The sequence below is a fragment of the Macrotis lagotis genome, chromosome 2 (genome assembly GCF_037893015.1).
Source record: "Macrotis lagotis isolate mMagLag1 chromosome 2, bilby.v1.9.chrom.fasta, whole genome shotgun sequence".
Taxonomy (NCBI): domain Eukaryota; kingdom Metazoa; phylum Chordata; class Mammalia; order Peramelemorphia; family Peramelidae; genus Macrotis; species Macrotis lagotis.
Window position 1 is genome coordinate 332,203,484 of NC_133659.1, and position 13,629 is coordinate 332,217,112.

Here is a 13,629-nt window from a genome sequence, read left to right on the forward strand (position 1 = left end):
CTACATATATGCATCCATGCATCCATATTCAAAGAAAGACATACATTTATCCATACACACATATTTAGAAATACATTTATACAGCTTTATACATATGCACACACATAATTATAGATGCACAATATTTAAAAATGTATTTAAATACTCACACATGTGTATTTATCTATTCATCCATGCATGCATTTATGCACATAGTTAGACATGTTCACACATACCCACATGCATACACTTATCTATACAGAAGCTCATGTATTTTTACATATGTCTATATACGTGCTTGCATTGTTTCCCTTAACAGAGGGCAGGGGCTGTTTTGTCTCGTCTGTGCAGCTTCAGCCTGGTCTATACTAGACCCTTAAACATTTGTTCAGTGACAGATGACCCCAACATCTATGGGGGAAGCAAAAGTTCCTCCGAAGAACATGAGGTAACCCAGGATTTACCTTGCGGTTTGGTCACTCCATGGCTGGCATGAGCCTGGAGGATGACAGTAAAATCTACTTTGGAAAATCAGATTCCAGATCAAGAAATAAGAGAGATTGTGTAGACAACTCAAAGGTTTGATACGAATATGTCATAAATATTCCATTCAAGAAGAAGAGGCTGAACATGGTAGACAATGAACAACTTAATGAAGAGACTGAGTCTGTCTCCCCAGACAGGAGAGGCCTGGTTCGGGAGGTGGGCAAGGGGTGCTGATTCATTTCTGAATGTGTCATTGGATGATCCACTAGTTCGAACAAAGGTCAAAATGAACCCCACATTAGGAGAAAAGTAAAGATGAAATGGTGCTGAATGTGATCACAGTGATTCAGCAGGACCCATTTAAATGAGCTATTGACTGAAAAATGGGAAACTGATAAAAAAAAGTCTCCATTTTTTGGAAACATCTCCCCCCACTCTAGAGTGGTATGATAAAAAGATCTCAGAAAAATACTCGGGCCATCAAACACCCTGCCAGGTAGAGACATATGACAGTCTTTGGATTGGAGTACTAGCTCATTTGCAGAAGATTATGGAAGAAAATGAGGGCGGCTGTGGGCTTTTCATAAAACAGTGAAAAGCAGGAGCGGGGAAAATGAGCCTTTGGAGGGCTTGGTGTGAAATCTGGCCAAGCCACATCGATTATCCTAAGAATGACCAGATGAAGCCAGAAGTGCACAAGAGCTAGATGTGGAGCGGAAGAGAATTTGGGACTTCCATACTGGTTTATTCTCATTCCCAACGATCACAGGACACCCATATCTGGATTCTACCACCTCGGTGTCCAGTGTGCTATGTGAAGGTGGCCCCAGGGCCCCCAAGAAAATGGAATCAAGAAAAATAACTGGACCAGAAGAAATCTGTGAAGGGCCAATCACCAGCATTCACAATTAGAAGGAAGACTCTTTCATAGAGATTGGGACAGAAGATAAGAAAGATCTAAAATAGAATCATAAAACCCCCATGGTGGAAGGACCCCTACTAGCAATCTAGTCTACCCTATCCCTGAAAAAAAACCACCTCTTTTGGATGGAAAGGGAGACTATCAAACCTGTGATTTAATTATTCCAGAGAACCCTCACCTCAGGATTGACTTTAGCCAACGTGGAAGGGCATCTTCTTTGCAACACAGCAATCTTAGAGCTTCCTGGGATTCTGAGAAGTGACACAACTACTTTGTGATGATGAAACTGAGGCTCAGGTCTTCAATCCTTTGTCTAATGTTCTCTAGCTTATAGGTTTCAAAGGTGAGATTTGAACCTCTGACACCTGAATGACCCTGGCAGCAAGCTTCCTTATTATGGCCAGGCCAGAGTTCTGTCCATCTCAGAGTAGCCAAAACCAGTGGAAGCCATCAAGTCACAGAATACTTAGAGGAATTCAGAGAGGAAAAACCAACTTGGACAAAGTGGAAAGGGTGCCAAGAGCTCAGACCATGGCATCTGTACTTTGGACATCCTGGGGCCCAACTCTGAGATGGTCTTTAAGCAGAGCCCAGAACTGACCAGGAGGAGGAGAATAGGGATTGCCTCTGGGAAACAATATGAACAGAGCTGTTCCCACCATTGTTCTCCCAGGGATGCTCACCTATTGTCAAGGATGGAATGCCATGATCTCAATGGCTAGGCCAACGAGAATTCAGTGAACACCTACTGTATATCAGGTTCTGTGTTAATGCTGAGGATACAAAGATTAAAATGAAACAGTCCCTGCCCTCTAAGAACTTCCAATCTATCAGGGGAAATCACCAGATCTATTAAAGTACCCAAGGGAGAGGGAGGTGAGGGTCAGCCCAGGGCTGGCACCAAGTGCCCTTAAATAAATACTTTGGAATTAAGAGCTAGAAGAAAACCTGGATTTTATTTTGTTTTGTTTTGCACCTCAGAATTCTAGCCATCTCTTTTGGACAGATGAAGAAGCTGAGAACCAGAGAGGGGAGTCTCTTTGTCTGGGGGTCACACAGTAATTTAGGGACAGAACCCCTAGGACAGCTTAGGGGCAAAGACTTGGCCCTCTTCCAAAGTGGCTCAACAGGTGCCCATGGAAGGTGGAAAGAGGATTATGAGCTCTGGGTAGAAGCCTTGGGTTCAAATTCTAGCTTTGGCTTCTTGTTTCCTCTTCTGTCCCCCTGACTCTACCTCCCCTATCTCATTTCTCTCACTCTCTCTTTCTTTCTCAGACCACAGAGAGCGAAACCTCCCTGGAGGATAGCCGGAGCAGTGGCTCAGTGGGCAGCCTCCAGACCACGTTAGATGACAGCCTGAACCTCAGCGACTCCCCCCAGTGCACCCTGGACCTCCCTGCAGCCCTTTGCCCCGGACTGCCAGGCACCAATGCCAGGGCTGCCCACAGAACTGTCATGGCAGCTGCCCTCTCTCCGGCCTCTCGCCGCAGGAACCTGCGAGGCCGGGGCCTCTTCAGCCTGCGAACCCTCCGGGGCCACCAGCGCAGTCACAGCAGCGGGGGCAGCACCAGCCCCGGCTGCACCCACCATGACTCCATGGACCCCTCCGACGAGGAGGGGGTGGGCAGCAGCCTCCGAGGCGGAGGCACCAACAGTAGCGAGCAGTCAGAGACCCTTAGCAGCCTCTCGCTCACATCCCTCTTCTCCCCTGCTCTCCCACCCCCAGGCCTTCGAATGGCTAAGAGGTGTAACAGCACAAGTAGCCTGTCTACCGTGGCCCCCTTGTCCTCCACAAAGGGCCCATTGCCTCCCATGGGGATGGAGGGCCTGCAGTCCTACTCAGTTGACCCCAGGGGCTTCCTGTCCACACCCTCATGGGGGACAGACTTCTGCAAGGACCGCCACTCAGCCCGAGAGGAGGCCCAGGGGCCAGATGGTCGTCAATGCAAGCAGCCTCCCCAACTGGAGCTTGGGGAAGGGGTTATGAAGAGGAACAGATGAGGTTCTCTGGCCCCGGAGGGTACAGGCCGAGGAGCAGTTGTGGTGGGGGTGCCCAGCGGGGGAAGGCCATTCACTGTGGCTCTCACTTCCAAACTCCCACCGAAGTGAGCCAGTGTGAGCAAGTGAGCGGGCGTCTGTCAGGGTCCCGGCTGGGTGTCCAACACACTTACCTCAGGCACATGGGAGACTGAAGGCGCAAGCTTGACCTGGCAGTATTGTGGGCAGAGCCAGGGGAGGCTCAGCTCAGGTGGGGGCCTCTGGCCAGATGCGAGGCCAGATGAGGCCCTTTCCATATATTTATATATTATATATACATATATACATATAGATACACACACAAAGACATATATATTTATTTATTTTTTTTACTGAAAGCTTATGACTTCCAGAAAGTGCTAAGAATAGAGCAGGGGGAGGTCGGGGAGGTGGGGAAGTGTTTGCTAAGAAGCAGTCGAGAGCAGGGGAGAAGCAGGGCCGGGCCTGGCCTGAAGCTCTCAGGATGTTCGTTCAGTACAGGGGTGAGCTGGGGCAGCTCTCAGAGACTGCTAGCACCCCTTGGAAGGGTCAGGTTTATGTCCTTTCATTCTTGATTGTATTTTAGGAGCCCCAAAGGCACAAGAACCTTTAATTAGCAGATAGGTGCCTATATTTTTTTGGTAGCAAAAAACATAAAACAGGGAAGAGGTATGTTTTTCCGGTTATTGGAGAGAGGAGGTGGGCATGTCTCAGGGGGTGAGCCTGACTTGCCTCCCATGGCCTCAGAGAAAGGGGGAACCCCCAAACCAAGTGGGGTCAGGACTGTGGCATCTCAGAGCCTACCTCCCTGATCCAAGCTCCTCATTTGGCAGAGGAGAGACCAAAGACTCAGAAAGGATGGGTGACCTATCCAAGGTCACTCAGTCATTGAATGATGCTTCTTAGATTCAAACCTGGGTCTCTGAAATCTTTTTGACAATGAGTCTGGCACTCGGGTACAGGAAGGATATAAGGAGGGATGGGTGGCATCTTCCTCTGCTGACCATGCCCTCAGTCAGGCCTGCTCTTGGGCCACCAGGCCTCAACACAGGATGACCGATGACTCCAGATTGAATTTGTAGTCTTCCCTCCCCTACCTCTCCCTTGTTCCTGGAGCTAAGGGTCTGGGCAACGCCAGTGCCCACCCCATCCTGTCTCTTAATACGCCTGCCCCTGGGTCTCACACTGTGAACCCTGGAACCTCCTGCACTCTCTAGACCTTAGTGAGGAGGCAAGACCTTTATCTAAAATAGAGAACTTATGGGAGAGTGTGATCCCTCCTTCTATCCGTCCGTCCATCTGTCTGTCTGTCTGTCTGTCTCCCCAATGATTCTAAGTGTTTTAAGCAATAGAGTTTGACCTCAGAGAGATAGAAAAAAAGGACAAAGAGTAATGAGTAAAGGGGGAATATAGTCATATCCCAGGCAGTCTCTGCCAGTGACAGCTAGAAGGTTAGAGTCCAATATTTTATAGCTGAGGAAACTGAGACCCAGACAGTAAATAGGACTTGCCTGGGGTCAGTAAGTATAAGAAACAGAATTTGAATCCAGGTCCTCCTGATTCCTCAGTCCAATTCCTTATCCTTTATGAGGGGAGTGGCTAGAAGGAGAGAGACCTTCCTTGGCCTTGAGGGGAGGCTAGCCCAGGACAAATGGACACCATTTGTGGGTGGGCTTCTCTGTGTATTCCTCCTGAGTCCAGCTGCCTCTCTCATCAGTCTTGGCCTCAAGGAACCAAATGGATCTAAGCAAATCCCAGGATTGAGGGCAGGGCACCCCCATTCTCTTGTCCTAAGTCCATTGCTGACAGACTGGGGCTTGGGCAGGGTTGAGAGGGGGCTGTTTTAGGAGCCCCTCCTCCTGCTCCCTGCCTGCCTGTCACCCTACCCCCCCCCCCAACAAGCTCTTACCTTCCCCCATAGACATGCAGATACTGCTTAGCTAGGTAACAAGCCCTCAGTCCATCACTGGCCAAGGCTTTCTAGGAGGATCAGCCAAAGCTCATCATCTTGAGAAGGCAGCTAGGCTTCAGAGGACAGTGTGTGTGTGTGGGGGGGGGGGGCTCCTTCTACCAAGAAATCCATCCCTGCCACCCCGTCCTGATGGTTTGGGTTCATGGGATCTTGTAAGTCCTAGCCAGAGAACTGCATGTCCCTGTATAGGACCAGGATCCCATATTTAGAAGTGGGAGGGACTTTTGAGGTCATCCTGTCCACCCCTTTAATTTCATGGAGGGGGACATGCCTATGGAGGTGGACATTCACTTTCAAATGCATGCTTCCACTCACAGGCCCAACAGCTGTGGTCACACCTGGCTGAAACTTCCCCACCCTTCTCCAAAGCATTGGGTCATGTCCCATGTAAGCAATAATCAGACTTGGGGTGGTCTTCATATCCCCTTCCCCTGCTGGAGGCCCAACTAGGTTGGGGTAGGAGGGAAGGGTTTTCAACATATGGGAGGAAAATGAGAGGTTCAGAGCAGAACCCCACTTAGAGCCTCCCACCAAGGCCTATCAGGAATTGAAGAGGTGATCTTTCTGGCTGGAGAGCTAAATGTGGGGTTGGTTGGCTCAAGTCCTAAGACCCTGTATTTACTCCCAGGCAGAAGATCCAGTCCTCAGAATAGGATTTAAGGTAATGGGATACCAGAGCTAGACAATGACTCCACTTTCCAATGGAGCCATTGGGATATTTGACTCCTAATGAAATTATAAGCACAAAATCTCCTATGCATCTATAGAGCCCTTTCTTTACAATGTTTTTATTTTTGTAGTCTAATTAATGCCTTTTATTTTTACACCTCCTGGTCCAATTCCTAGGCCACAGTGATCTTTCCTCCTGTAGCCAGCTGACAGAATGCCAGACAGTAGGAAGCTCAGAGAGCTTGTCCCTGCCCCTGAATGGGTTGGAAGATGTGTGTAGACAGATAATTCTAGTTCTCATCACTATAGTATCTTTTTTTTAAGTTTTTTACAAGACAATGGGGTTAAGTGGCTTGCCCAAGGCCACACAGCTAGGTAATGATTAAGTGTCTGAGGTCGGATTTGAACTCAGGTCCTCCTGACTCCAGGGCCGGCTCTCTATCCACTGCACCACCTAGCTGCCCCAACTGTAGTATCTTAAGGGCTGAAAAGTACTTTATGTCCACTGCAACCTTGTGAGGTCAGTGGGGTAAAGGTAATAATTTCCATTTTACAACTAGGGAAACTAAGGCCCAAAGATTTGCCCGCAATCACACATTTCAGAGGCTGGTTTAAAACTTTGGTCTTCTGATTTTCAGGGTCAACCTGGCAGGGAAGGGGAATCCAGGAAGACTGGCAAGGGACAGGTGTGGCTATAGCTTGGTCCAAGCTGGCAAGTCAGATTGTGGATGGCCACCAGGGTGAGGAAGGAAAGTTTTCAATGAAGGAGTAGAGGTCGGGGTGGAGGGCTACAAGTGTGGAATTCTGCATACCCTATTGGATACAGAATCTGCCACACTCATCGAGTTGGTGGAAATGAAATGAGGAATGGTGTGTTTTGTGTTATCAATGTTGCCGTTGTTTTTTTTCTCAGCTCAGGGCGAGTCAGGGTGGAAGGGGATGTTTGTCTTATCTGGGTTCAGGACCAGGCTAGGGATTGGAAGGGATGGTACAGGTGGCTCCCTCAGGTGGGGTTTTCTCTAGGACTCAATATGCCAGTGTGTCTGTGCCATCTCTCTCCCCTTTTTTACCACTGACTGCTTGTGTTTCTACCTCTTTTTTGGAGGTCCAAAGTCACAAGAACCACAATTAGCAAAGAAATAATGGCAAAGGATCATCAAAAAAGGGCATCGATCCCAACCCCTACCCTAACAGGAATTCGTGAACTACATTTAAAATTAAGTACAGACAAATGTCAAATACCATTCTCAGGCTTTAAAAAATCAGCTTCCAAAAGATAAAGAGAAGGGAGGTGTGGCTATCGAGCAGTTTGTCTGAAAAAGAGCTGAGGGTTTTAGGGGACCACACGTTCAGCATGATTCACAGCTAGTGAGAAAGAAGGAGGAACTCCCTCCAGCCAGTCTAGTTGGCATCTCTGCAGCCTAGGGTGGCCTTGAGGGGGATTACTCAGAGTCATCTAGGCTGATAGGAAACAAGAAAAAAAATGAATGGGATTCTAGAGAACATTGGTCTGAGAAGAAGGGGGGACACCAAGCCTGGAATGGCGTGTTCCCTTCTGGGAACATCTTGGACTGAGTCCAGTGGAGGCAGCCAGGATGGAAGGGAGCACTTTGAGTCAGTGTCACAGGAGGGGAGAGGGGTAAAATGTTTGATGCTGAGACTCAAGACCAACCTGGTGTTCATCCACCTTTCAGAATCTGGAGGGCTTTGTTCTGTTGGAATAGGCCCAGCAGCCCCGGCTTGGTGGTGGGGGAGCTGCCAAGAGGAAGATGTAGTTTCCACATCAGGAAAAACATCCTGAAGTCCAGAAGGGGAGATCTCAGTATCTCCCTCATTATTCTTTCCTTCTGGTTTTGTCTCTGTCCAATGGGTGTCCCAAACACACCTGTCCCTCCAAGGTCAGATTGAGGAAAAAATGATGGAAGGGTTCTTTCTCATGTGCTTTGGAATCTTACTGTATGGGCTGGATAGTAGGAGGAGAGTAAGAAATTCAGCCAAGAAACAGCCCTTGCCCTCATGGAGCTTGGAGTTGAGATGAGCAGAGAAATGACCCCGCAGGTGGCTCATGAGGCAATGAGGTGGAAAACACACCAGGTGAAAGATCAGGAGAAATCAGGGAAGGCTTTCTGGTATAGCCGGCTTGGTCAAGGGGCCGCCACTCAATGGCCCGGAGAAAAAGGCCAAAAAAAAGTATTTCCTTCAGAGAAATCTTTTGGTCCTGATTGGGGATGAAGGAGAGGGGAGGGAAATGGCTTAGCTTCTTAGGGAGCCTGAAGGGGAAGAAGAGGCCTGTGGCTGGTGGGGGGGTTCCTTATGCAAGGACCTGGGTATCATTCTCCCATCCCCTGGGGCTGCCATGTTTCTGTTCCCTAGACAGAAAAGATCACAATATGTGTCTGATCTCAGAAGCCATTGAGGTCAATCCAGTCTCATTTCTACAAAAATGAGACCTGGGGAGAATTCTAAATGGAGAGCTGGGAGAGACTGGCCGCAGCCAGTTCACCGAATTGGTGGTTGAGGAAACAGACCCAGGCAGTAGCCAACCTTAACTTGTGTGTGCATTGGCCAGGGGGATGGGAGGGGACCCTTCCTAAGACAGAAGCTTGCCCCTACTAGGATGCCTAGCTTGTTTGAAGTCATCCAGGCCAGTGCCCAACAGAGACATGCCTGGAAGAAGGACTGACCCAAGCCAATATGGGCAGTACGGGGCATGACGTCCACAGGTACTCAAAGGTCCCGGTTCCCCAGACTGGACCCCAGGGTGGCTGGAGAACAGCATAGTAACTCCATCTATGCCTCTTGGGAAGGGGCACCCCACTCCTCCATCTAGGATGTCTCCCCAATATTCCTTTCCCCTTTGCCTCAGTCACTTCAGAAAAGCACAATCCATTCACACCGTCCCCATTCTCTGCTTCAGGGCCTAGAAGGACCCTCCTCTTCTGGCAAGCAAGGCTTTGGGGGCCTGGGGAGGGGAAGTAACTTGACCAAGGACACCCAAAGTCTGAGCAGCAGAGCAGGGGCACAAACCTATGTCCTTGGACTCCAGTGTCCAATGCTCTGCCCACTGAATCATGTTGTCCTTCTCATCTGCTGCCCCAAATCGCCTCCTCTAGCAGCTCTCCTGGGCGGCCTTTCTCTGATAAAGATGGAAGCAAAAATGGACATACTTCCAGCAGATCCCAGCCCTCACCCCCTCTCTCTTCCTCAACTTGCTATAACCCAAAACGTGAGCCGCTAGAAGCCAAAGTCCATTACAAAGTCTTTTTTTTTTTGGTCTTCATATCCCCAGTACCCAACAAAGTGTCTAGTACACAGTAGGCACTTAATAAATGCATATGTCTAGGATACAGTAGGCACTTAGTAAATGCTTGTGACCAGTACACAGCTTGTTGATCTGCAGATAGGTGAGGGTCAGAGCTGTAACAAGGGGAGGGCAAACAGAGCTTTGCTGCTAGCTCACATCTGTGGGAGGCATGCATGCTCCCCAAGTAGTCCCTGTAAGGGTATATAGAGAGGGAGTCCCAGACAGAAGACCACCTCCCAGGGGTACAGGATAGACTCTCTGAGTGAAAGGCCAGTCCCCTCCTAGTGGGGCTTCCCCCAGACGCCTACTGCAGCTTATCAATGTCCCAGGGCCAGCTGTGAGACAGATCCGTGGTCTGGCTCTGGGCCCCGTCCTCAGTGCCTTTCCATCTTGCTTTGGCCCTTGAGGAGACAATGACCGGACTTCAGCAGAGGAGTCTAGTGGCGGGACAAAATTCCAATAAATAAAGTTGCCCCTCCCCCTCCCTCCAGCCCACCCATCCTCCCCTCTACTGCACCCTCACCCTCGGGCTGGGGAGGGGGATTTGGGGGATGTCAGAGCAGCAGTTTTTTGCCTCACCCAGGTCACTCCTTGTTACCACGCAATAATAGGAATTTCAAGGTTCAAATACCCAAGGGGTGGGGGAGGGGTAAGCCACCAGGGAGGATGAGGAGGGACAATTCTCCGTCCGTCCCTTTCCTCTTTTATTAATGAGCTTCCAGTTGGATGTACAGTTTCTATGATGTGACCATTTTAATCCTAGTTGCCGATGGCTAGTATCTGCTGTTCTCTTACCATCAAGGTGTAGGAAAACCAACAGTCAACAGTATTGTATTGAATTAAAAAAAGAAAAACAGCTATTTCGAAACTCTGAGTGTGTCTGTGGTGCGTTCTCCAGTCGGGGCAGGGAGACGATGGGATAACTGCCTGCCTATGTTCTTTACTTAGGTGCTTCTCCCACTTTCCAGTCCTCCTTTAAAACTCCCAGCACTGAGGGAGTCCCTAGAACAGAGGGAAAATGGGGTGTCTGGGACGGGAGGAAGGTCAGAACTCTCCTTGTCTGGCCTTTGCCTTTCCAGGATGTTAGAGCAGGACAGACTTGGAGCTGGAAAGTCCACGGCTACCCCCTGTTTTACAGAAAAGGAAACTGAGTCTCAGAAACTTTGGGTGATTTGTCCAAGTCACACCAGGAGTAAAAACTGAAGCTAGGATTGGAACACTTGTTTGGACTCAACATTCAGGGTTCTCCTACCACTGGACCAGGCTGAAGGGGAGCTCCTGTGGGTGGGAGTCTATATTTGGTTCTGGGAGGAGGGAGGGCAGAGGAGGAGAAGGTCCAACCTCTCCCCAAAGCTGCTGGCCTCATGAAAAACCTGGCAGGTGGTGCAGGTGCTAAGGCTCCAGGAAGGCAGAGGAAGAAGGGAGAAGTCTTCTTACTCTGATGTAAAATGTCAGAGCTGGACAGGGTCTTAGAACAGAAAATGGCAGAACTGAGAGGGAGCTTAGAACAGGGGATGTCAGGTCTAGGAGGGGCATTAGAACAGGGGTTGTACTAGGATAATACATTATAATCAAGGAGGATTTATTCCAGGAATGCAGTATACTCAATTATATCAACAACAAACCTAGTAGAAACCATATGATCATATCAATAGATGCTGAAAAAGCTTTTGACAAAATCCAGCACCCATTCCTATTAAAAACACTAGAGAGTGTAGGAATAAATGGACTGTTCCTTAAAATAACTAGCAGTATCTATCTGAAACCATCAACAAGCATTATACTCAATGGGGAGAGGCTAGAGGCATTCCCCAAAAGATCAGGGGTGAAACAAGGGTGCCCATTATCACCGCTGCTATTCAATATTGTATTAGAAATGTTAGCTTCAGCGATCAGAGAAGAAAAAGAAATCAAAGGAATTAGAACTGGGAAGGAAGAGACAAAACTCTCACTCTTTGCAGATGACATGATGGTCTACCTAGAGAATCCCAAGAAATCATCTAAAAAACTACTGGAAACAAATTAGCAATTTTAGCAAAGTTGCAGGTTATAAAATAAACCCTCATAAATCCTCAACTTTTCCATATATGTCTAGAAAGATACAGCAGGAAGAGCTAGAAAGAGAAATCCCACTCAAAATAACCTCAGACAGTGTAAAATATTTGGGAGTCTATTTGCCAAGACAGACTCAGAATCTTTTTGAAAACAATTATAAAACACTTCTCACACAAATTAAATCAGATTTAAATAACTGGGCAAATATCAACTGCTCATGGACAGGTAGAGCTAATATAATAAAAATGACAATTCTACCAAAACTAAACTATCTGTTTAGTGCCCTACCAATCAAAATTCCAAAAAATTACTTTAATGAGTTAGAAAAAATTGTAAGTAAATTCATATGGAGAAATAAAAAGTCAAGAATTGCCAGGAGCTTAATGAAAAAAAGTGCAAACGAAGGTGGCTTAGCACTACCCGATCTAAAATTATATTATAAAGTATCAGCCATCAAAACTGTTTGGTATTGGCTAAGAAAAGAGTGGTGGACCAGTGGAATAGACTAGGTGTAAAGGCAGGAGATGATTAAAGTAATCTGCTGTTTGATAAACACAAAGAGTCCAGCCATTGGGATAAAAACTCCCTCTTTGACAAAAACTGCTGGGATAATTGGAAGTTAGTATGGAAGAAACTTAGATTAGACCAACACCTCCCACCCTTTACCAAGATAAGATCCAAATGGTTACAGGACTGAGACGAAAAAACAATACTATAAAGCAAATGAGAAGATCAAGGACTAGTCTACCTGTCAGATCTATGGAAAGGGGAGCAGTTTATGACTAAGGAAGAGATGGAGAACATCACCAAAAACCAATTAGATGATTTCAATTACATTAAATTAAAAAACTTTTGCACAGATAAAACCACTGTAATTAAAATCAAAAGAAAAGTAGTAAATTGGGAAACAATCTTTACAACTAATGATTCTGACAAAGGACTCATTTCTAAAATATACAGAGAACTGAGTCATATTTTTAAAACAAAAAGCCATTCCCCAATTGACAAATGGTCAAAGGATATGCAAAGGCAATTTACAGATGAGGAGATCAAAGCAATCCATAGCCATATGAAAAAATGCTCTAAATCATTAATTATTAGAGAAATGCAAATTAAAGCTTCTCTGAGGTACCACCTCACACCTCTCAGATTGGCCAGTATGACCAGGAAGGATAATGATCATTGTTGGAAGGGATGTGGGAAATCTGGGACACTATTACACTGTTGGTGGAGCTGTGAACTCATCCAACCCTTCTAGAGAGCTATTTGGAACTATGCCCAAAGGGCAACAAAAATGTGCATACCCTTTGACCTAGCAATACCACTACTGGGTCCATACCCTGAAGAGATGAGGAAAAAGGGTAAAAACATTACTTGTACAAAAATATTTATAGCAGCCCTGTTTGTGGTGGCAAAGAATTGGAAATCCAGTAAATGCCCTTCCATTGGGGAATGGCTTAGCAAACTGTGGTATATGTATGTCATGGAACACTATTGTTCTATTAGAAACCAGGAGGGAAGGGATTTCAGGGAAACCTGGAGGGATTTGCATGAACTGATGCTGAGTGAGATGAGCAGAACCAGAAGGGCACTGTGCACCCTAACAGCAACATGGGAGTGATGTTCAGCCTTGAAGGACTCGCTCATTCCATCAGCAACAATCGGGAACAATTTGGGGCTGTCTGCAAAGGAGAGTGCCATCTGTATCCAGATAAGGAGCTGTGGAGTTTGAACAAAGTGCAAGGACTATTCCCTTTAATTTAGAAAAAAAAAACCAGATATCTTATTGTCTGATCTTGTTACCTCTGAGAATTCTGTTCTCTTTAAGGATATGATTTCTCTCTCATCACACCCAATTTGGATCAAGGTACAACATGGAAACAAAGTAAAGACTGACAGAGTGCTATCTGTGGGGTGAGGGTGGGGGAGGGAAGCAAGATTGGGGGAAAATTGTAAAACTCAAATAATATCTTTAATAAAAATAAATTTTTTTTAAAAAAGTACAAAAAAAGAACAGGGGATGACAGGGCTGGGAGGGGGCTTAGAGCAGGCACAGCTTGTCAAGAGTTCGAAGCCATGCTGCCAACCCCATCATTCTATAGATAAGGGAACCAAGGCTCAGCAGGAAGAGAGTTGCCCAAGGTGACATCCTTAGGGGAGCCCCAGCCGAGTGTCTCTCCTACTAACTATAATCCCTCCCAGGGTTAGGCTGGGGTGAAGAAGAGC

The 13,629-nt window shown here is 47.1% G+C and overlaps 1 protein-coding gene and 1 long non-coding RNA gene across 3 annotated transcripts in view; one reads left to right on the forward strand and one right to left on the reverse strand.

Moving 5' to 3' along the window:
* Positions 1-3,726, forward strand: part of CACNA1I (calcium voltage-gated channel subunit alpha1 I) — a 148,407-nt gene extending 144,681 nt beyond the window's left edge. The window contains exon 35 of the mRNA XM_074221080.1: positions 2,663-3,726. Within this exon, the coding sequence (XP_074077181.1) occupies positions 2,663-3,388 (726 nt within the window). The 3' untranslated portion in view covers positions 3,389-3,726. The remainder of the gene's footprint in view (positions 1-2,662) is intronic.
* A 3,481-nt stretch (positions 3,727-7,207) lies between these two features.
* On the reverse strand, positions 7,208-9,822 carry LOC141511799 (uncharacterized). Of its 2 annotated transcripts, none has more exons than XR_012475415.1 (3): positions 9,657-9,822; positions 9,072-9,180; positions 7,208-7,841 (listed from the first exon to the last, which is right to left on the reverse strand). It is a non-coding gene; the product is annotated as an uncharacterized LOC141511799 (long non-coding RNA). The 2 variants fall into 2 exon arrangements; XR_012475414.1 differs by having other exon boundaries at positions 7,208-8,262.
* Positions 9,823-13,629: the final 3,807 nt, after the last annotated feature.